Source organism: Erpetoichthys calabaricus, chromosome 9 (genome assembly GCF_900747795.2).
Source record: "Erpetoichthys calabaricus chromosome 9, fErpCal1.3, whole genome shotgun sequence".
NCBI classification, from domain to species: domain Eukaryota; kingdom Metazoa; phylum Chordata; class Cladistia; order Polypteriformes; family Polypteridae; genus Erpetoichthys; species Erpetoichthys calabaricus.
The window spans coordinates 89,221,852-89,246,270 of record NC_041402.2 but is presented as its reverse complement, the minus strand read 5'-3'; the positions used below and the strand labels follow the sequence as shown (position 1 = coordinate 89,246,270).

Below are 24,419 nucleotides of genomic sequence, written 5' to 3'. Positions count from 1 at the left end.
AGTTACTAGCTAATAATAACAATAATAATAATAGTAATAATAATAATTATAAAATAGTATTCATTTACAGTGGCATTGTATGAAATTGTAAACTTTGCTCAAAGATTTATAGTTTTTTTAGTACACTATACTTAACTGAAGTTATGCCTTGATGGCTGATTATACTTACGGCATAAGATACTATTACTTTGGCATATTTACATTGTGTCATGAAACATTATTATAAAATAATCAGCATTTGCAGAGAAGCAGTTTGAAGCTATAAGTACATTACACATTATGCCACAGACTTCCAAGGCTCTGTAGTTTGCTGCACTACATCTGCATATAATGTTATTTTGCAAGAAGATGTGTACTTTTGTAAGAAAGAGCTGATTTGCCTTTGGCATATTTAACACCACTTTTCCAATAGCATCAGGCCGATGCAGATTAAATCTGCTTTCCTTTGTGCTTTTGCTCTTCTCCTCTCCCAAAAGTTCCTAGAATCACCTGTTAAATTTAATGATTTAGTTGGCTCCAGCTGAGAATTAAAAACTTGTACTAACCAAGTGATGACCAACCAGTGTGAAGTGACACAGCAGTCACTAACCAGCTTCAGCTAATGTCAACATGCAGTAGACAAGGCTACAGTCAATGTATCGTTGCCTGCGTTAGCAGTAGTCTATATTTTTTTAAGGAAGATTAGTTGCTTTTTGTGTTAAATGTAAACATCATGGAACTAGAAGGGAGACAAAGTGTAACAATTTTTGCAGGTATAGGCTTATTACTATGTTCAATGTGACTTGAAAAGTACTACATTGGAAAATTGGTGCCCAAATAATTTCCTTTATATTCTATGGATAAGTAATTGTTCTGTGGTACCTGCTATTTATTTATGTGGGATTCAAGGCTGGGGGTGTGTCAAAAACAGGCACCATTAAAGCCCACTGAGGAATTCCTTGTATGATTTTGGGATATACAATAAATAAATTGTTGTTGTTATGTTTGATGTAAGCAATATACAATAAATGGATGTGTAGCATATTTGCATTTTATTAAACACCAGCAACAAGGCCAACAGAATAAAACTGGTTTTCAGGTGGTTCTCGTTGTTAATGGAAAAGCCAACTAAATTTAACATATTGCATTTAGTTATTCATCATTCATATCACTAAAGTGCAAGTCTCCACAATCTATACCCAAGAACATTTTTTAACCACCAAGCATTAAACATAAAATTAAGAGTGTGCCATTTTCAATAATCGTGCATTTTGAAAACTCAGAACTATAGTGCCTATTAAGGTAGTCACAAACCAACAACAATACTTTTAAAGTGCTCACTCACTGTTGTTACTCCATTAACACTTACTACATCAACAAAAAATTAGCACTGCATAAAGGTTAATCTATAACTGCATGTTAAAACCAGATTAATAACATCAAATCATTTATGTTGTAACCCTGCAATCTGAATTTCCCATATACTTAAATTTGTTTAAATTATTCTGAAAACTATTCAAGAAAACTGGATACCTTCAGTATTATATAGATCACAGAATTACTCAAATAAGTTTTATTTTTGTTTAGTGTACCGTACTTGAGAAGAAAAGCATCACATTTACACCTGAGAAAGATTTGATGCACTGAAAATACATTAGCAAAATGAGCAGTTATGTTTACAGTCTTGAGCTAAATTATTAGCTATTAGATTAAAGATACATCTTGCTTAAGACCTTATACTAATATAATTTAACTAAAAGAAAGTAATTTCCCCATAGCATGTAGCAGATATACAGTGGATGGAATGCTATTGGAATTTTAACTTTTTTTAATAATCCATTTATTTTCTCCAAAATATTTTTGGTTAAAGTACCCTATCAATGGTGCAAAAAATCTGACATGACTTATCTTGATTTTAGCCTCGACATCAAAAACAACTAACATTTTACTATGGGTGTAGAGGCTTTTTGATATGCATTTCAGATTATTTAAGTAGTTTGCATAAGCTTCATTTATAGTAGACAGTACTATAATTTTACTTTATAGACAACTTACTAGGATTGATCTAAACTCTAAGAAGTGAGGTTGGTATGTATTCTTGCTGTAATGTTAAAAGTATTTAAACACAGACAATGTAAAAAGACTTTCATTATATTATCCTTATTAAATGGTTTACTTCTATATAAATTTGAGATTTAAAAGCTTTTTAGATAATATAATTTATGCATATCTATGACACTCCTTCTGTATTACAGTTGGAATTGTGAATATATAGTCATACTATAAATAACTAATACTTAATTCTGGCTAAGTATACATAATTAATAAATCTAATTAAATAAATAACTCTTGAAGCAAAGTTTGTTACCAAAAAAAAAATAAATCAGCCAATAAGATGCTGTGTGTGGGGGTGGGAGGGGTCGACCTGCACCTTTGGTGACAAGCAGAGATAACTTGTTATAAGTATTGTATACGTTTCAAAAAAAATAAAATTTTGAGAACCTGCATAATTTACTTATCTGTTAAGCTTTTTAACACCATTATCTCCTTAGCACCATTGGTTTCTATGAAGTCTGCATGTTCTTTTTATATCTGCATGAGTTTTCTCTGTTAACCCCAAGTTTCCTCCATTGTTTAAATCTGTAGAGTGCCAGCTAGCAGACTAGTGATACTGTGAGCATGATTGTGTGCTCTTCATAGTGCCAACCACTGTACAACTGTGCTTCCGTGAGATCAAAGAAGAAAGAACATAGTAAGAGATGCGCAAACTTTGTAAATAGTTTGACGAACATGGGCAAATGCAGCAAATTTGCTGTGAAGACACTTCAGCGAAATTTGCTGATCAACACTATTGGGCACATACAATTTATTCATTCAATTAATGAAGTCGAACAGATATATTGCATTTTGCTCATGAGCAAAAATTAAAAAAAATGTGGATTAAACAAAGCTAGATTATTAAAAATCATTCACAGCTCATTTAAATTTTCTAAAAATCACAATTATCTATTGGCATCAGAGTCTAAGAGAACAGTTGCCTGCTTCATAACATTCTGGACTTGCAAAACTAATTTACTCGCAGGAAAAATTTATATTTTTTGAAAAAGAATAATGTTTTCCATCCATAAATTCATGAATGACCAAATCCGCCTAATATAGTATAGCTTATACAGGGATGGACTGGTATCAAAAATTGGCCCTGAACTTTTGTTGAGATTGGATAACTTTAAGCACCAACAACTCTTGACAGGATATGTGCAAATAGCATTCAACATCAATTTGCAACTGAAGAAGCACTATGTTCTGATTAACATAAAAGTAGAGACTTTGGTGCTGAAGTGTCCTTTTTCTCTATAATACTCTTACCACTCCAATGTCCTCCTGCCTCTGGCAAACTATTTTATTTTGCTCTAAAGATGCTGCAACTGGCTGTAGTCACTTTTACTAATAAGTATAACATCTATTTATATTATAAAACTCAATGACCGATAGTTTACTTTATGGCCATTATAACAATAGGGGCATAAAGTATATTTTGATGAAACTCACAAAAGTATAGTACTATTATACAACAGTAACAGTTCAAAATGTCTCCCAAACAACCAACTTAAAAAACCCTTTGGAAATACTGTGTCAAGCAGATAAATAAAACAAAGAGTCAGAGTAAGAGACACGGAGATCAACATGATAGGCTAACAAATGTCACAACTTGCATGTAATGTGGTAATAAAAGTTCTGCTCATGATAGACCTAAGTTGTTTATCAGAAAGAAGGAAAGTGAACAGGGTGCTGTGGGATAGATAGGCTCTAATTTTTAGTCTAGATGAGATGAAAAGAGGGGAGAATAATTATAAGAGAGACATGATGTTCTCTGTATGTTACTGACACACCAGTAAAGCAAACTGTCAAAATCCTTTCAATTACATATCTCTAGAAAAGGTTCATTACTCTCTATAAAAGTCTAAACTTCTTAACTTGCCCATGAAAAGTCTCTAGTGATAACTCTGCCTTAACAGATGCACTGCACTCCTATGAACAGTATGCTGGAATTAGCCCCATTTAACAAAATTTGTATGTGATGCATTGAAGGTAAATCTACTTCCTGTTAGTTAGCCAGCAATGAATCATGTTTATTCCATTTTTCTACTTTTACTTCCAATCATCAGTTTTTTCACTGTAAAACATACTGTTGAAAAGCACTACACAAAAATTAAAACTGCAAAAGGCTATGATATTTTATGGGTGAATTCTTCTATACTTACCTAGGTATGTTTATTAACTTTCTTATGCCAATATACCAACAGTTTTAGTTACTGTGTTTCTAATGATTTCAGTATATTGTAACATAGAATAAACAAAGTAAATTAGCTGTAATCTTACAAAACAATTGTATTTCATCTGTTTACCTAATGACCATGTATCTTTGCATCGTTTTCAAAAGTTTTTTCATGTTTGTTGTACATGAGTTAAGTTCCTATCATCAAACAAAATCAGCATACAGAATTTAAACTATTATTCTGAAAAAAAATGTTTAATCATGCTGCAGTTACGTTAAGTTGTATTTACTGACCAGAAGCAGGTGAGAAGGGACCTGCTGTGGTATTTCCCACACCTTAACAGTGAGACAAGCATATGCTTTTTCAAAAGCCGATCCCCATGTCAGTACAATATAGATGTCATTCAAGTTAAAAAGGAACAGCATCAATCTTAAATCAGCACATAAAATATATATACTCATCAGATTTATAGTGGCAGCTGCAAACCTAAGTACTGTTAAGTAGCACAAAATTGTGGTCCTTTATCTCTTTTGACTGCTTAAATCAATTTTACTCAGTTTTTTTGGTGGGAAAGCTGTTGAAACAAGGATGGTTTTTTTTAGAATTTAAACACACAGGGACACTACAGAGTTCTTGTTTTATGATTTTGCCATTGTTTTGAGTAACCAGAAGAGTCTACTTGTCAATGGCACTCAATGACACCTCCTAGAGGAAAAAATACGGACGTGTGACTAATTGGGCTAATTGGAAATAAGGATTTAACATCTGGCCACTGATGTATAAATTAATGGCCAGCTGGTAAATTTCCTTGTTTAATAGTTAGCTACAATTTATTTTTCTTAACTGAAATTTACTTCTTGTTTTTATTTTAAGCTATAACAACTGAATTAATTACCAAATGGCTGAAAGCATACTCAATAAAAAATTAGTTCTGATTCCAGTAAGAATGCTGTAATTAGCAACATGGACATTCCAAAAGAATCAGAATGTAAAATTCAGTGACTACTGTAGAATGAAAAAATGAGCTACAACAATAGTCTAAGTCGGCTAGGCATTATTTGTTGTTAATTTCACTTACCCTTAACAAATCCCTTTTAATAATGCTACATATTTGAAATAAAAGCAGAGAACATAATTAAGCATAAGAGAGGAGAAAAACACTTTCTCATCTATAAGCAAGTACTCTTTAGACAGTGAAAGATTTCATGTATTGTAATTTTCAAAATTCTCCCAGAAATGGAGACTCCAATTACCCAGTTCTATGAATTTTACAAAAAAATCTTCATTGCCACAAGAGTATTTATGTGTTAGTTGGGGTTGGTAAGAAGGTATAATGTATATTTTAATATTTACTAATCTGTTTTGTAAATATGCATGTATATTAGAAGGTAAAGGGAAATGCGTCTAAATTTGCTAAACTACTGTATAAAATCTAAAGGACATACGCTCTCTTATTGTATTTACTATAAGACATGAGTAAATACCTATAGAAAAAATGCAATGTCAATATCTTAAATAATACAATTCTCGCAATGACATTAAGGTGAGTCAATCAACTGTGACAAAATTCTTAGTCTTTTTGTCCCTCTTTATAACTAGTATTAATGTGTTTTATAGATTTATGGACTGTATCAAATTAAATCAACTTCCACTTGCATGGTTGTTGCATGTAGACACAAAATGCGGTGGCATTCAGAGTTTTGTTAAAAGTGGTTGCCATCCACTTCTGCCCATTTCTGGATGTTGTCTGAATGATTCACATGTGCATTTACACCCAGGCTTTAATGAAGCAAAGTATTGATTATGATAAGATCACCAAAAATGCATGTTAATTCTTGATGTAAAAGGTGTCTTGGTTGCCAGGTTCAGATTAGGTGAACCCATGTAAATAGATACCAGAGGTTCTAGAAACTAAAGATGCAAGGTTCTGAAAAGTAACCAAAAAAGAAGACTGAAATTAAACATTGATTAATTGGTCTAACAATAACATTCTTCTAGCACTTACTAAAACAGAAATTAAACAGGTGGTAAACTTCAGCACATATGTTTTGTATATACAAATTAATCATTGTAAGAACAGAAACTACTAAACTCTAGCAACTGCAAAAGCAGGCGTTGATTTCAAAATAAAAACAAAAAATTTAATTTATAAGAAAATTATATAAACTTAAATGCAACTATTCTGTCATGTTAACAGATATTCCAGGTCATGTCAGCTCTTAGATATAAATGTTCATTTCTTTACTTACTGGATCTGTTAGCATTGTCCTGAGATGAGAAGAAAGGGCTAGCACCGCCAAAAAATTGAAAGCCACTCCATTGATCAATGAATACCAAAAGTTCTTGGAGGGTAACAACATGACAAATGTCACTACAAAGTCTGCATACAGCACCAAAAACCAAGTCATGATGGCACAGATCATACCACAGCCATCTCGAATGAACCAAATGCGGTCAGAAATTTCATTTTCAGATGGGGGACCATCATAATCCTCTTCTCCTGTGATGAGTGGATGATGCTCCACATCTCTGAGTCGGTGACCCGAAGACTGCATCTTCCCTCACTCCTGCTGAAAAATAAGGAAAAGAGTAAAAGAACATATAAAAGAAAAAGCAGATGCTAGAAAGTAATTTTAGAAATACATTTTGTCATATGCAAATTAAAAATTATCAAGGTAAAAATATTGATTTTCATTATATAAGCAAACAGTTACTGAATTGCACTGGGGTATCACGTGATTCAAGCACCGCAATCGGTTTAGAAATCAGGGACTCTTTCAAGTTAGCATTGTTACCCACTTTAACCACCAATGCAGAGGCGTAGAATTTCAGGGAACGGGGGGAATCCCCTTTCAAAGTCCATAAATGTGACATGCATGTAACTGTAAATGATTTTGGAGGTTGAGAGTGGGGTTCCCCTTCCAAAGTCTGTAAATGTGAACGTATAGTACAATGAAGTAGCTGATGCTGTTGTCCTAGGAGTGTTTCTACAATTTGCAGGTATCCGGTCTATGCGCCCCACCTTCATGGGATTGTTGTGAGTGGTGTTACATGTAAATAAAATCAACAATTGGACAGAGATGGATGGGTCCCTTTGGCCTTTCATGCACACTCATATACTGGTGTAATATGATCAGGAGCTATAATGTATATGATGGACAAAAGGATCAGGGGCTTACCACTATTGTTATGTACATAATCAAGAAAAAGATCAGGAGCTAGGTGCAATAGATCAGGGACCACTGTGTTACTCCTAGCGGGTCTTGGATCAGAGAACACTACATCTATCTCTACTTCTCTCTCACTCCATTTTTTCTTCTACTGATGAAATACCTACTCATAAATACAGCACCTGGCACCAGCACTTGGTTTACCACGCTTGCTAACCATTCACCTACACATCTTCCTTGAACTTTCCCAAACTTTCTCTTTCCATTTCATGCCTGACCGTAGATGTCAAAATGTGATCAAGTCTTTTTTTTCCTGTCCAGGATACTGACACTTCTTCAGTTGTTTGTCTACTCTGACGATTTGTGCAGCTGTTGGGCCTATCAATTACTTCAGCTGCAAAACATTTTCGGGTACTTTTCTTCTTTCTAGAATGATACCAAATTTCATTCAAATCTGTCAAGACATTTGAGATTTTGCCATATTTACATTTTTCTATTTATATATCAAGATGTCCTTTCTTAGCACATGCTGTATCTAGCACCTTAAATGTACCATCCTGTCAAATTTCAGCTTTTTAACTGAACAGAAATTGTGTTTGTGTTAATGAGTGAGTGAATAAGTCAGTCAACTCTGCATATATATTATATATATATATATATATTTATCTATCCTTCAGTGGTGGGCCGTCAGAGCCTGCAAGGCCTTCTCTGCTGGCCTAAAAAAAATATCTGAATTACAAACTGATGTTAATTATATTTTGTCCATGAATCCTTATTAAATAATTCCAAATAGTCTGTCCGCTTCCTTTCATAGCTTTTCCGATGGTTGTGCTGCTTCCAGACATGTATTTTTGTATTAAAGCATTTAACCAATCACATTTCAGTCATCATTTGTTGCCAGGCAGGGTCAAAGTCAAAGAAGTCTGCCTGGAGGCCATCACAATCCGTTCTGCAGGCCCTCTAACACAAAATAAATGTCGATTAAACTGTTGCTTCAACCAATCAGATTTTGAGTTAGTGTCACTAGGGCCCTCTAGCAGGCATACGGCAACGTCACCGTATTCAGACCCGTTGATTGGATAGGATGGTGTAATAGAAAAATCTGAATGAGAGCATGGGGCAGATGTACACATTGGTATGTTTGACAGTGACCATTCCCATGTCCACTGCTTCTGTCGAGTGGACATTTTCAGCCCTAAAGCGAATTAAAACTTATGCCAGAAATACGACAGGGCAGGTTCGACTTTCAGCATTAGCTTCAATGGCGATAGAAAGGGACTTCGTGACGGAACTGAAGCGCACGGATAATCTGTAAGACAGAGTAATTGAACTGTTTTTGAGGAAAGAGAGGAGGATGGATTTTGTTTACAAATACAGTAATCCCTCCTCCATCGCGGGGGTTGCGTTCCACAGCCACCCGCGAAATAAGAAAATCCGCGAAGTAGAAACCATATGTTTATATGATTATTTTTATATTGTCATGCTTGGGTCACAGATTTGCGCAGAAACACAGGAGGTTGTAGAGAGACAGGAACGTTATTCAAACACTGCAAACAAACATTTGTCTCTTTTTCAAAAGTTTAAACTGTGCTCCATGACAAGACAGAGATGACAGTTCCGTCTCACAATTAAAAGAATGCAAACATATCTTCCTCTTGAAAGGAGTGCGCGTCAGGAGCACAGACTGTCAGAAACAGAGAGGAAAGCAAACAAATCAATAGGGCTGTTTGGCTTTTAAGTATGCGAAGCACTGCGGCACAAAGCTGTTGAAGGCGGCAGCTCACACCCCCTCCGTCAGGAGCAGGGAGAGAGAGAGAGAGACAGAGAAAAACAAACAGTCAAAAATCAATACGTGCCCTTCGAGCTTTTAAGTATGCGAAGCACCGTGCAGCATGTCGCTTCACGAAGCAGCTGCACAGAAGGTAGCAACTTGAAGATAATCTTTCAACATTTTTAGACGAGCGTCCGTATCGTCTAGGTGTGCGAACAGCCCCCCTGCTCAATCCCCCTACGTCAGGATCAGAGAAAGTCAGCGCAAGAGAGAGAGAAAAGTAAGTTGGGTTTCTTCTCAGCCATCTGCCAATAGCGTCCCTTGTATGAAATCAACTGGGCAAACCAACTGAGGAAGCATGTACCAGAAATTAAAAGACCCATTGTCCGCAGAAATCCGCGAACCAGCAAAAAATCTGCGATATATATTTAAATATGCTTACATATAAAATCCGCGATAGAGTGAAGCTGCGAAAGGCGAAGCGCGATATAGCGAGGGATCACTGTAATCCGAATTTTTGGTGAGTAAAATGTTGCGATTTTCCTAAATAATATTGCAAGTTTATGAGTTATTATTGTTGTTTTTTATGTGTGTCGCGGCTGTAGCTGCAGTAGAAAGGAACTTGTTCACTCCTGGTTTGTCTACTCAATAAAGGCATTTATTGTGGCTACAGGAGTTATCTATCTGCGATGCAACGGCTCTTTATACTGTATTTCTGCATATTAAGATGGTTTTTATAACCATAAATTAGTTTTTGAGGGGTGGGTTGATTCAGACGGAGCACTACTGAAGGCCTAGGTGTGAAATGCATGGTCCGCCACTTATAATTATATATACATACACACTCACTGCGCCATTAACAGAATGTTCAAAATACTCAAATATAAAAAAAATCCCTCTAAAATTCATATCAGTTGTCAGCCTAAAAGGTGGTCCAACTTATAACTTATCTGAAGGACTTTTTCATATGGTCAAACATTTAACATATGATTCAGAATATTCTGTTAATAGCGCCTAGATGGCATTACAGCTACTGAAAAATGTATCCATCACTGAGGATGAAACCATGGTCTTGTTTGATATTGTGTCACTGTTCACCATGATTCCAATTCATCTGGCCACAGAAACTCTACAAACAAAGCTAAACAATGACCTCACCATAACGACATGAATGAAGCTTGCCACAAACAATATAATGCATCTAATTTCCCTTTGCCATAAAACTCACTTTCATTATGATGGGAAATACTACTGTATATTACAGACAAAAAGAAGGTAGGCCAATGGGATCACCATTGTCAGGACTTTTAGTGAAACAGGTAAAGCAGAGATTTGAAAAAGTGTGGCTCTAACTCAGTACACACTGAAACTTTTGATACACTACGTTGACAACACATTCGTCATGTTAAAAAGTGACCAAATTAACAATTTTCATAACCACATCAACGCAATATTCCCTGCGATACAGTTTACTATGGAAAAAGAAATAAACTGAGGCATCAATTTGCTAGACATATCCACTGAAAGAGGTAATAATGTTATGCACACAAAATATTACACTTTGCTAACAATCACCCATCATCGCATAAAAGGAACTGTGTTAAGACTCTGTTCAGAAGAGTTCACACCCATTGTAATACCAAGGAGACTAAAAAGAATGAAAGGTGCCATCTTTTTTTAACTGTTCACATTGAACGGCTACCCAAAGACAATAATCAAGCAATGCTTATATAGGAGATGCCAGAGACCCAAGCAAACAAACCACTCCAACCTGAACCCCCCATCCCACCTGGCACACACTTCGTTACCATCATGGGATATCAGAAGGTACAGCACATATCCTGTCCAGAGTGGGCATCAAAATAATGCACAAGCCTACAAACACTCTGTGCACAGTCCTTTTTAATGCTAAAAGCAAGAAATCGGCAGATGAGACACAGAAGACTGTTTACAACATACCACATAATTCATGTCCAGTGATATATTTGGGACAAACATCAAAAACACTTGCCACACATATACAGGAAAATCACAATTAGGGAATCCATTCCCGGACATTTTTCATTCCCGGGAATGAAACTGCTGGAATTCCCGGGTGAATGGGAACGGCCAAGCTCGCATATATAGCGTGTAGAAGTGTAAAAATCGATCAAGAAATAACAGAGTTATAGTTGAAAATAATTAAGTGGCACAGTTTTTTGGCCCACGGTGTAGTGTGTTGCTGATTAATTCAGTCAACAACAGACCAGCAGCAGTCAGTCTCCAGGCTCCCACTAAGACTGATCACAGTGGACTGGGAGGAGTCTGCACTCTGCAGCTCACGAATGCCAGGACGGGGCAAAGTTCATTGACGTCTGTGCTGTTGACAGCTTTGAACAGCAACTTGAAATTGCAATGCGTCAGTCTGTTACATCCACATTATCTGTGCCAAGAAACTTTAACCATCACAGAATGACGACAAGAAACTGGATTCATCAGTAAAAGCTGAAATGGCGGTGTTTTAGAGCAACGGCAAGCACGGGCGTTGTTTAGAACAAGTGTATCAGTATCTGATGACTGTGCCGCCTACTTCAGTGGAGGCACAGCGTGCTTTCTCAGCGGCTGGCGTACTCTGCACGAAGGTGCGCTCTCGCCTGGACGACTGCATGCTGGACACGTTGTGCGTTCTACGCTCTTATTACCGCAACTAACTAGATATATGTACTTATATGACAGCATGAACTGCTTGTAGATAAGGTTAGTCTTTTATTGGTGTCAACATATTGCAGTAGTTTTATTAAAAATAAGTGTCGGTCGTTCTAAAACCGTTCACATGTGAGATGCCCATGCACTGTGTCATCCCGGGAGCCTGGGATTCCCGGGAATGACATGCGGGATTCCCGAATTCCCAGGAATGGATAAACCCGTCCGGGAATGGATTCCCTAATCACAACGCAGTCAGAAGAAAGGATTCACAGTCTTTGATTCACACACATACAAGTTTGACTGGACACACATTTAACTGGGACTCAGTGCAAGTAAAATTCAAGGCTAATATTAAAAGAGCTAGAGAACTGACTGAAACATGGATATCCAATAAATAAGCCATTAACAGGACCCTGCATATGCAGGCTTGAAAAGAAGAACATTCAAGTAATAAATAAAACTTTATGACCAACACCCTCCGAACCCCACATCATCAATCTCCCCCGCACATCCACCTCCCCTCCCCTCCTTATTTTCTATATATTGCCTTGGATTCCTGAAAGTCTAATCATTTTCCTCTGAAGATAATAATAATAATAATAATTCATTACATTTATATAGCACTTTTCTCAGTACTCAAAGCGCTATCCACACAGGGAGGAACCGGGAAGCAAACCCACAATCTTCCACAGTCTCCTTACTGCAAAGTAGCAGCACTACCACTGCGCCACCTGTGAGGACAGGTAGGAATCAAAAGTTTAGAATTAAAAAAACTATTTTAAAGATATGTGATTCATTTGCTCCCTTTGTGGATTTCTAGCTACAAACTGTGTCACAGACCTTCACCTCCATATACAGTACTGTGCAAAAGTTTTAGGCAGGTGTGAAAAAAATGCTGTAAACAAAGAATGCTTTCAGAAATATAAATAATGATTGCTTATTGTTATCTATTTACAAAATGCAAAGTGAGCGAACAAAAGAAAAATGTAAATCAAATCAATATTTGGTGTTACTACCTTTTGCCTTCAAACCAGCATCAATTCTTATATGTACACTTGCACAAAGTCAGGGATTTTGTAGGATTATAGTCAGGTGTACGATCAACCAATTATACCAAACAGGTGCTAATGATCATCAATGTCACACGTAGGTTGAAACACTGTCATTAACTGAAACAAACAGCTGTGTAGGAGGCTTAAAACTGGGTGAGGAACAGCCAAACTCTGCTATCAAGGTGAGGTTGTGGAAGACAGTTTCATGTCATGGCAAGATTGAGGACAGCAACAAGACACAAGGTAGTTATACTGCATCAGCAAGGTCTCTCCCAGACAAAGACTTCAAAGCAGACTGGGGTTTCAAGATGTGCTGTTCAAGTTCTTTTGAAGAAGCACAAAGAAACGGGCAACGCTGAGGATTGTCGACGCAGTGGTCGGCCAAGGAAACTTAGTGCAGCAGATGAAAGACATATCAAGCTTATTACCCTTGGAAATCGGAAGATGTCCAGCAGTGCCATCAGCTCAGAACTGTCAGAAACCAGTGGGACCCAGTTACACCCATCTACTGTCCGGAGAAGTCTGGCCAGAAGTGGTCTTCATGGAAGACTTGCAGCCAAAAAGCCATACCTCTGACGTGGAAACAAGGCCAAGCGACTCAAGTATGCATGAAAACATAGGAACTGGGGTGCAGAAAAATGGCAGCAGATGCTCTGGACTGATGAGTCAAAATTTGAAATAGTTGGCTGTAGCAGAAGGCAGTTTGTTCGTCGAAGGGCTGGAGAGCGGTACAATAATGAGTGTCTGCAGGCAACAGTGAAGCATGGTGGAGGTTCCTTGAACGTTTGGGGCTGCATTTCTGCAAATGGAGTTGGAGATTTGGTCAGGATTAATGGTGTTCTCAATGCTGAGAAATACAGGCAGATACTTATCTATCATGCAATACCATCAGGAAGGCATATGATTGGCCCCAAATTTATTCTGCAGCAGGACAACGACCCCAAACATACAGCCAAAGTCATTAAGAACTATCTTCAGTATAAAGAAGAACAAGAAGTCCTGGAAGTGATGGTATGGCCCCCACAGAGCCCTGATCTCAACATCATCGAGTGTGTCTGGGATTACATGAAGAGACAGAAGGATGTGAGGAAGCCTACATCTACAGAAGATCTGTGGTTAGTTCTCCAAGATGTTTGGAACAACCTACCAGCCGAGTTCCTTCAAAAACTGTGTGCAGGTGTACCTAGAAGAATTGATGCTGTTTTGAAGGCAAAGGGTGGTCACACCAAATACTGATTTGATTTAGATTTCTCTTTTGTTCTTTCACTGCATTTTGTTGATTGATGAAAATAAATGATTAACACTTCCATTTTTGAAAGCATTCTTTGTTTACAGCATTTTTTCACACCTGCCTAAAACTTTTGCACAGTACTGTATATTTATAAATACTGTATATTTATAAATACTGTATATAATATATATATATACCTGTACATACTGTATACACACACACACACACACATATATACAGGTATATATACATACATATATACAGTAGGAGAAATAAGTATTTGATCCCCTGCTGAATTTGTAAGTTTGCTCACTTACAAAGAAATGAAGCCTCTAATAATTTTTATGGTAGTTTCATTTTAATGGAGAGAGAGAGAGACTATCAATGAAAATCCAGAAAAAACACATTACATAAAAGTTATAAATTGATTTGCATGTTATTGAGAGAAATAAGTATTTGATCCACTACAACCCAGCCAGATTGGCTGTGTGCCCATGTGGCACACAGATTACAATCAATCAATTACAAATACTCCTGATCTCAACTCGTTATGTATAGAAAACACACCTGTCCACAGAATCAATTTCTTCCATTCCAACCTCTCCATCACCATGGGCAAGACCAAAGAGCTGTCAAAGGACATCAGAGACAAGATTGTAGACCTGCACAAGTCTGGAATGGACTATAAGATCATCAGCAAGAATCTTGGTGAGAAGATGAAAAATATTGGTGGGATTATTTAGAAATGGAAGAAATATAAAATGACCATTAATCGCCCTCGGTCTGGAGCTCCATGCAAGATCTTGCCTCATGGGGTGAGGATGATCATGAGGAAGTTGAGGGATTAGCCCAAAACTATACAGGAGGAGCTTGTTAATGATCTGAAGGCAGTTGGGACCACAGTCACCAAGAACACCATTGGAAACGCACTATGCCATAGTGGATTGAAATCTTGCAGCGTCCACAAGGTCCCCTTGCTCAAGAAGGCACATGTACAGCTACATCTTAAGTTTGCCAGTGAACATCCGAGCCTGTACATCCTGAGCAAGGGGACCTTCCGCTGATCAGGGGAGGGAGGGCATTGGTAGCAGAACTTCTTTCTTTCAGGGTAATCACCAGTTGTTGCAGAACTTGGTAATGCCTCCAAGTGTAGCAACGTTGGACAGACTGATTTTACAGCTGGTGAGGAACTGTTTTAACGTTGCTGGGTGAGGCAGAGAGAATATGATGAATCTTCTCCAACCCACTGATTTAGGTTCATGGGTGTGGCAAGAACATCATAGGTGGCTCTGATGATGAAGTTGATTCGGCTTTCCTCTATCTCCCACAGATCATTCCAGGTGAGATTACAATGCTCTAGATTCTGCCAGTTAGTCCACTGACTCTTTTTCGATTGTGAGCCTGCCCTTGCATATTCTCTTTGCGTTCTCTTGTTGCAGAACCTCAGCAACCACCAGCTGTCTTCTCTAGGTAGATGTTGCCCTATGCCATGTGGGTTGAGTTGTCCCCAACCCAAACCTGACTCTTCCTTGTTGCACCTGTCCCACAATGTCTTGTGCCTAAAAGCATATATTGCTAGCTGTACAGCATCAGATGGAGTCCTCTTCCTCCCTGTTGCCTATCTAGGAGCAGCTGGTCGTATTATAGCATCCTGAGATTCTGTCAGAGTCATGTCCAGCCTTACTTTGGTGCATTTGTACTACTCCATGAGGCTTGAGACAGGCAGCTCCGGTACACTATGTCCATATAATGATCTAAATAATTCAACTAACATAAATACATCATCTGTTTATATCTCTCCCTGTTTTCCCACTCCATCCAGCTCCTTCTCTAAGTTCTCACCAATCACATCTGCGTCTGTTAATAAACTGCTTTGTAAGATGAGGCCGACTACTTGTGTACTGAATCCCATCCCCACCACACTACTTAAATCCTGCCTTCATGCCATAATCCCGACTGTTACAACAATAATAAACTCATCCCTTGACACTGGCTCTGTGCCGCTCACTTTTAAAATTGCTTCTGTAACCCCAATGTTAAAAAAGTCTGGTGTTGATGCTGACAATCTTAACAATTTCCGGCTTATTTCCCACTTACCTTTCCTGTCGAAAGTTCTTGAGCATGTTGTAGCTTCCCAACTCACCAATTATCTAACCTCTAATAATTTGACGGAACCCTTTCAGTCTGGTTTCAGGGCACGGCACAGCTGTGAAACTGCTCTGCTACGGGTAACCAATGATTTGCTTATGGCAGCAGACTCTGGACAAACCAGCATATTAATTCTGTTAGACCTCAGTGCAGCATTTGACACTGTCAGACATGACATCCTACTGTCCAGAAGGGAGAACATGCTGGGTATCTCTGGCACTGCCCTCCAGTGGTTCAAGTCCTATCTGACTGATAGGCAAGAGTTTGTTAGTCTTGGCAAGAGCAGATCCAGCTCAGCACCAGTCACACAAGGAGTCCCTCAAGGCTCTGTCCTCGGTCCTCTGCTTTTCTGTATTTACATGCTTCCCCTTGGCCATATTATCCGTAGCTATGGACTGGGTTATCATTTTTATGCAGATGATACTCAACTCTACTTCAATGTTAAAAGTGGAACTTCATCAGAGCTTTCTCAGCTCACAACCTGCCTTAGTGAAATTAAAACCTGGATGGTGCAGAACTCTTTAAAATTAAATTGCAATAAAACTGAACTCCTACAAATTGGGACTAAAATGCAACTTAATAAAATGAGCTCCTTCCCAGTCTATCTTGGTGGTGATCTTATCAGACCTGCCTCTACTGTAAAAAATCTTGGTGTCATTTTTGATTCCTCCCTCTTATTCCGCCCACATAAATCACATTAAGAAACTTTCTTACTTTCACCTCCGTAACATATCCCGTGTTCGCTCCTTTCTCTCCTTCTCTAATGCTGAGAAACTTGTCCATGCTTTTATCACATCCCGCATCGATTATTGTAATTCCCTACTGGCAGGTGCCCCTTCCAATCTTATATCACAGCTCCAGCTTATTCAAAACTCAGCTGCAAAAGTCCTTACTCGAACCAGCAGCAGCGAGCACATAACACCCATCCTGCTCCATCTCCACTGGCTCCTTGTGTCTTACAGAATCAAATATAAAATCCTACTAATAACTTACAAAGCCTTAAATAACCTCGCGCCAAACTACATCAGTGACCTTCTCCATCACTATGTGCCTGCCTGCCCACTAAGGTCCTCTGATTCTGGCAATCTTGTTGTACTCCACACTAATCTACACTCCATGGGTGACAGGGCCTTCAGCTGTATAGCGCCCAGACTCTGGAATGACCTACCGAAATTAATCAGGTCAGCAGACTCCTTGAATTGTTTTAAAAAACAACTCAAAACTCATCTGTTCAGGAAGGCTTTTAGCTCTATTTGACTTTATTACCCTTCTCTCAGTTTACTTCTCTGTCAAGATGCTAATGTAACCTGTGTGTGTGTGCTAGACCATCAATTATGTTGTCTGTTTCTTTTTTTTCAGAATTCACTGTCTTAATCTTCTTTATTTATTTATCTGGTTTGTACAATGCTCTATACTGTATACGCTGCCGTTCTTTATTATATTCTGTAAGTGCCTTGAGCATGGGAAAGGCGCTATATAAATAAAATGTATTATTATTATATAAGCCGATGCTGCTATGGCAGCGCGGAAGACCTAGCCACTTCTTGATAAATGAACTGATTGTCCTCTCCAGCTTCTGGATTTTGGTAATGGGAACGACGTAGACCATTACAGGACACATCAGACAGAGGAGCAATCTGAACTGTAGACACCACAGTTTCAATTTGCCGGGTGTCAATGTCTTGTCTATAATAGCAAGGCCTTTGATGGTTTCTTCCCATAACTGGTCACTCTGGACTGAGTCTTTGAAACTTGGGTTGTACCACCACCCTAGGCTCTTCACTGGCATCTCTGACACTATCAGAATTGGTGTTTCGTCAAAATTAAATTTCTGGTGCACAAGTTTTCCTCTGACAATGGATATGGCTCCTGGATTTGCTGGGTTTCAAATTCATTCTTGCCCATGTTATATTGGCATGCAGCTTTTCTAGCAAATGCTTGGTACATGCGACAGTTGATATCAGGGTGGTGATGTGATCCATGTAGGCATGAATGGGAGGTAATCGTTGTCCACAATACAGACGCTCTCGTCCACAACCCATTTTGGGGTTTGGATGATCACTTCCATTGCCATAGTGAAAGCTAATAGGGAGATACTGCACCGTTATTATTCCCACTTCCAGAGGGAGAGCAAGAGTGAGCAAGAGAATGATCTGCAAAAGAAAGGATGTTGCGGATCTCACAATTTCTTAACATGCACGAGGGTATGAAGTATAGATGCTCTCATGCTCTGAATACATTTTACTGTGTAATTCAGATGGTATTTACATATAAAAAAATCCTGAAAATTGCAGAGAATTATAGAGTTGCACAAAATGAAAGGCTGGTTACTTTGAATATGCAAGCAAGATACAGCACAGCTAGAGTTTGGATGGTCCAATGGAAAAATTATACTTTATTAAACACATGATCCCTTTGTATGAAAGATTCTTATTATGGGAAAAAAAAACAAGCCTGATTAGAAGTGGTAATGTACTACATATCTGAGGGCCGTTCAAAAAGTTTCTGCACTTTCATATTTTCGTTGGAAATGGTGAAGGCGGGAAGAGTAGTAATTGGGCATTAAAAAGTTGGTGCAACGCTAGGAAAATTGCATCACAAATGAAGGTGACTATGTAGAAAAGTGATGTAATTTGTTTTTGAAACTCTTTATTAAGAGTTTAAAAAAAAAAGTGCAGAATCTTTTTGAATGTCCCTCGTAATTTGCTGGCAACGAATGCTGAGTTCCTAGTTTTAAATTCATATATAAATATACACTAAAATCATAGTGTCAACTGGCAGAGCATTATTATTTTTTTATTATTATTTATTAGTTAATATTATTGATTTGTATTAAGAATGAAAAAAAAAAAACCTTACTTTTCAAGACAAATGCAAGGATCTGCAGTACTGCCTTGAAAATCTCTGCCTATTTTCATCTTGAGACTCTAATGACAAAATTTACATAAAATAAAAGGTGTCATTTTGCTTGACTTTTCACTACATACATAAACTAAAAATAAGGAGTATTTTTGATCACCCATAAACTAGTTTGGACAATGCATAAACGTTACAGTTAAGTTCCAACATCTTTAAATTTACACTGCTGAGTAGTAAACTTGTCAACAGTCAAATTAATCACTCCTGGATATAAATGATACAAAAAAGGTGCCAGTGCTGTAGGAAATGCCTGTTTCATTACTGAACACACTATGTCTTACATTCATATTCACTTAAAACTAGCAAATTTAGATTTACCACTAACCCATCAAAAGAACATTTTCACAGTAATACATAAATGGACTACAGAACAGATATGCAAGCTCCCTCGGTTTGGCAAAAGCTAGGAAAATGCTGAATAATCAAATCTGACCTCAAACAAGAAATGTGTCAGTGAGAGAAAGGTTTTGCTTAAATTTCTGATTTTTCATTTACAACTCAAACACAAAATGATGTTGTCAACAATCTTGCATCATCTTCTGCTTAAGCCCTGAGTGTTTTCAATATGGTACAAACACCATCATGCAATGTCAGCAACACAACAATATCAAAGTAATAGGCAATCAAGCTGTGCAATATTAGCACTGTTTCATACTTCACAACACCAACATATGCTGCATGTGCAAATAAGATAATAAATTTGCTATTTAACTGATTAAAAATTATGACAAAATTTTATAGTTTTTACAACATAATAAACTTAAGTTAAAGCGGGAGTGTTTAAGATACACCCAATCTTTATCATTTTATTACTTTACCTTTTTACTCCATTACTTTCAATCAACAAGAAATACCAGGTAAGTATGATTTACATCATATGCAGATGACATTATTACACAGACTGCTGTTATAAGTATACCATCTATAGTTTTCATGTAGACTTTAAAGATGCATCACATAACATCTTCAAGTTAGGATCATAATCATCTCAGAACACTTCTGTAGTACTCTAAAACAGAACTTGTAGGCTAGGGGCTGACTGTGAAAGGGCTGCTTTTTATAAGGGCTTAATTATTTCTCCAAAACTTTTAATTTCAAACCAGTTTTTATTTTTTTAGAATAATAAGGGTTAAAACAATTCCTCAATAAAAATTATGTCTCCAATACCTCTTTAACATTGGATTCTGTCCAGGGATTATAAACATTTTAATTCCTTTCAACTTTCATGCTAACCAAATTAAACCCGGACAGGGGGTGATGAGGAGGCTCCTCAAAACAGAAAAGACGACATTCCTTAGAAACATCACAATATTTGTGCTTTTAATTTCTCATTATGACCTTGCAGATTAGGTTTTGGCACAATCATGACATGTGTTATTCAGAACCACTACTTGGTTAAAATACAACTAGATATTTTAATTGGGTTGGCTAAATCAAAAAGATGCATTTAATAATTATTCTCTCTCTTTAATGAAGGTCACCTTGTACACACCTGCCATACTTACTATATATATACTTGACTACTTTAATTTTCCTTACACCTCATTTTGTTTTTTTCTTTAGATCTGGTCTGCTTTTACAACCACTGGAGTGTTCCTACATTCTAAACCTTCATCCCACAATTTTGGTATTTCTGTCTTCTCTTCCTCTTAGTGAAAGCCACAATAAAGGCCATCTATATATTACTGTGTAAATCCTCTTATAAATGTCTTACTCATATTTTAGTTTGGATTAATTAGTTATCCCATTTCAAACAAAAAAGTGAATGCTGAAATTTCCACAGCCATCTTCTTTGAGAAAAGAAGCAATTGCATAATGGCCTTCTTTATTGACTTTAGCTCAGAATACAACACTATCACTTATCTGAAGCTAATGAACAGCACCCATAATTGTGTGACCAAAAATGTATATCACAATATGAATGATCACAGCTACAGCATACTGTATATCACAATTTAATCTATGTGCATACATTTTTCAGGCTGATTCCAGCTCTGGTGCTTCTGATAGTCCAATTTCATAGACTAACAGTGGGTAGCTCTACTTTCATCTTTCTTTCTACGAGTGCCATTTTAATCAACTACAGTAATAGTAATAATAATATATTTTACTTATAAAGCACCTTGTCAATGTTCTGTGCACTTCACAGACTTCCAAAATAAACAAGTAAATCAGGAAAAATATCATACATAAAAATGGATACAAAATAATATCAGAATAAAAAACTACATAAAGATAAATACAGTAAACATAGCCTGAGCACCTGGACAGAGAGAACAACTGAAAGAAAGGGTCAGAATGTCAATTCTTGAGTTTTAAGTTGTTTTTCAAAAGAATGAATTGAGTCAGCTAATTTAAAGTTACTAATATTGAAAATATCTTTATTTTGCAAAATACTAACATAAGGATTGAACAAAAAAATAAACATACTGTATATTGCACATGCCATTAAAAAAACAATATTTGAAAATGTATACTATATAGACTATAAGGTAAAAAAGAAAATGAGTCAAAATTGACAGTAAAAAGTACATACAGCTATTCTTCCCAATTCCTTAAGTCACACATTCAACAAAAACAAGCAGGGCTAACTAGACTTTACTATTGTCTTTCAAATCATCTTTGTGAACAAGAAGAAAAATTATATAAAGACAAACCAAAGAAAATTTGCATCTTCACTGACTGAATACTGTCTCAGCAGAAGTTATAATAATAATAATACATTTTACTTATATAGCACCTTTAAACCAAACCATAAAATATAGCCTACTAAAGAATGCTTTCCCACTTGTCACAGTACTGATTTTTAGAATTCTCTTTCTACAGAAATCGATGTTGGTGGACAATTTTTTAAAAAGACATTCTAATGAAGAAACATTATTTGTATGAAACAAAACGTCTTCCATTCCTTTACTTTCTAACCTTGAAGATATACAACATTTCAAAATACATGGATCACAAAATGAAAAAATAATGCTTATTTTGGCCAATTTTATTTATACTTAACTAACTTCATTTATATTGACATTTTTCTCCTACTTTTTCAAAAACACTACAGTGCTGTAAGGTTGGTCTTGTTCTGCTTAATGGTTAATCATGGCTAAATTATTATCATTATCATCAGTGTTTGAAACAGAACAGATAACTGCCTGTTGAGAGTGGGGGAAAGGACCCCACTCAAAGTCAATAGACATGATGAAATATAAAAATAATTTCATAGAGTGTTGGGACTGGGATATCCAACAAAGTCCAAAGATGATATAAATTAAAACAATTTTGAGGGGGTGGCATTTGTCATGGTTTAGGGATTGGGGTGCGTTGTGAGATGTGCCGGTACACATTGGTGCTCATACATTTATTGCCAGTACTCTTAAGGCAAAAAAAAAGAAAAATGCCTGTACTGAAATCAAGTGCGCAAAGGCCCACTTCCAGGACTAATTATTTATAAAGCTGGGAGAGTACAGTATCTGCAAGCTGCAAGTATACATTAAACAACATCAAAAATGTATTTTCTGTTGGAAGCACACTGTCTTGACAACATGTTAACTATCATTGGTTTGTAGAAAAGGAGGTCTTCATTTTCATATTTGGGACACCTTTCCAAATAGCTAGAAGCATAGCAATGAAAAAGGCATTTCCCTCAGTAAGATGATGAAGACTGGACATTACAGTTAGTAGGTCGGCTTAATCTCCATGACTTCTAATCATATTAGAATGATTTCATGATTTCAGTGAATATTTCAACAGCCACATTTTGTTTTTTAGGTTATTTTCTCTCTTTGTCCTCAGATGTCTCCTTGTATTAATTTATAAAATGATGACAAATATTTTATTATTGATATGTGGCCATGCAGTTCAGTGTTGAATTACAAGGGTACACAGTGGGAGACTTAGACTCATTTTCTCTGAGTGAATGCAATTACTGTAATTGAATTAGGAAACATTAAATACTGTAAATAAGCAAAAAAAATACATTGTGTAATGTGACAGTAAATAAAACACAAAATATAAGAGCATAAAAAATTAAGTGTCATGAAATAGGGTTTTTGTTACTTATCTCTAGGTATTTTTAAATTATTCTATTTATTTATTTCAGTGACACCTCAGGTACCATGAATATGTATTGAAATGAATTAAATAGTGTTGTTTTTAACTATCAAAGTTGCTATTCCTTTTTTTGTTTGACTGTTACATAAAATAACAGAGTCAGAACTGGGGTGGTTATTCAAAGAAAGAAATCCATTGATTACATTTCTTAAATTGTGACAGTATTAAAAACAGAACTGATTTAACGAATTGAACACTTGTAACATGGGGATGATTAATGATAAAATTATTGCTAGTGAAACTGCCAGCAGACAACATCACTTACTGATTGGATGAGGCCAGCTACCTGCAATGATTTTTGTGTCAAACAGTCAATACCTTAGTTGTACAGAGACTTCCCTATTTCTGGAACGTTAAAAAGATGTGACAAAAAATTTAAATAGATGACAGGATACAACACTACATTATATGGCCTTTTACCTCCTTAAATCCAATTCCTTATGAACTCTTTTATCATGAGGTTATACATCACAAGAAACAAAAATATTACAGCAGCTATCATATTATTACATTGACGAATACACACCATGGTTCAGTTTGCTTCGTTTTCTTTAAACTAGAATAAATCTTCTCCATTAAACATTATTTAAATGCATTGTAAAAACTAAAAAGGTGTTATTTTTTTTAAAGTAAAATTCAAAATCTTTATTTCTTAATAAAGGCAAATTCATCATCAATACATTACTATATGATTGAATGAAAATAGTGTGCATGTGCAGTACAAGCCAGACTACGGATGCAAATTAGGTAGCCACGCTCATCTCCTTGAAACATTTTGTGAAACAGAATTCCTACTTTTCAAAACATTTATGACTTTTACTTATTCATATACAAACATGTGTAATACAAGTATCAAAAGTCCCTAACTATAATGAAACTACAAGAATGTAAAATGTAACACTACTTCATTATTAGGAAATGTAAGTTGACTACAGTAACCAATGTGACTTTGTACTGCTTTATACCTGGTTCTTCACTGAGTAAATGGGTCCCCTCTTGTCAAAGTTAATTTCTTTTCTAAAGTGTAAAAAGAACTTCTGCAAAGAAATATTTGTACAGTAATTCTAAATGTAATAAATG

At 36.5% G+C, this 24,419-nt stretch overlaps 1 protein-coding gene across 2 annotated transcripts in view; it reads right to left on the bottom strand.

Annotated features, from left to right (window-relative positions):
- Positions 1-24,419, bottom strand: part of zdhhc7 (zinc finger DHHC-type palmitoyltransferase 7) — an 85,625-nt gene that overhangs the window by 26,208 nt on the left and 34,998 nt on the right. Inside the window, exon 3 of one of the 2 annotated variants that reach the window (XM_028809855.2) lies at positions 6,506-6,826. In XM_028809855.2, the coding sequence (XP_028665688.1) occupies positions 6,506-6,811 (306 nt within the window). In that variant the 5' untranslated portion in view covers positions 6,812-6,826. The remainder of the gene's footprint in view (positions 1-6,505; positions 6,827-24,419) is intronic. The other variant, XM_028809856.2, reaches the window with a different exon arrangement.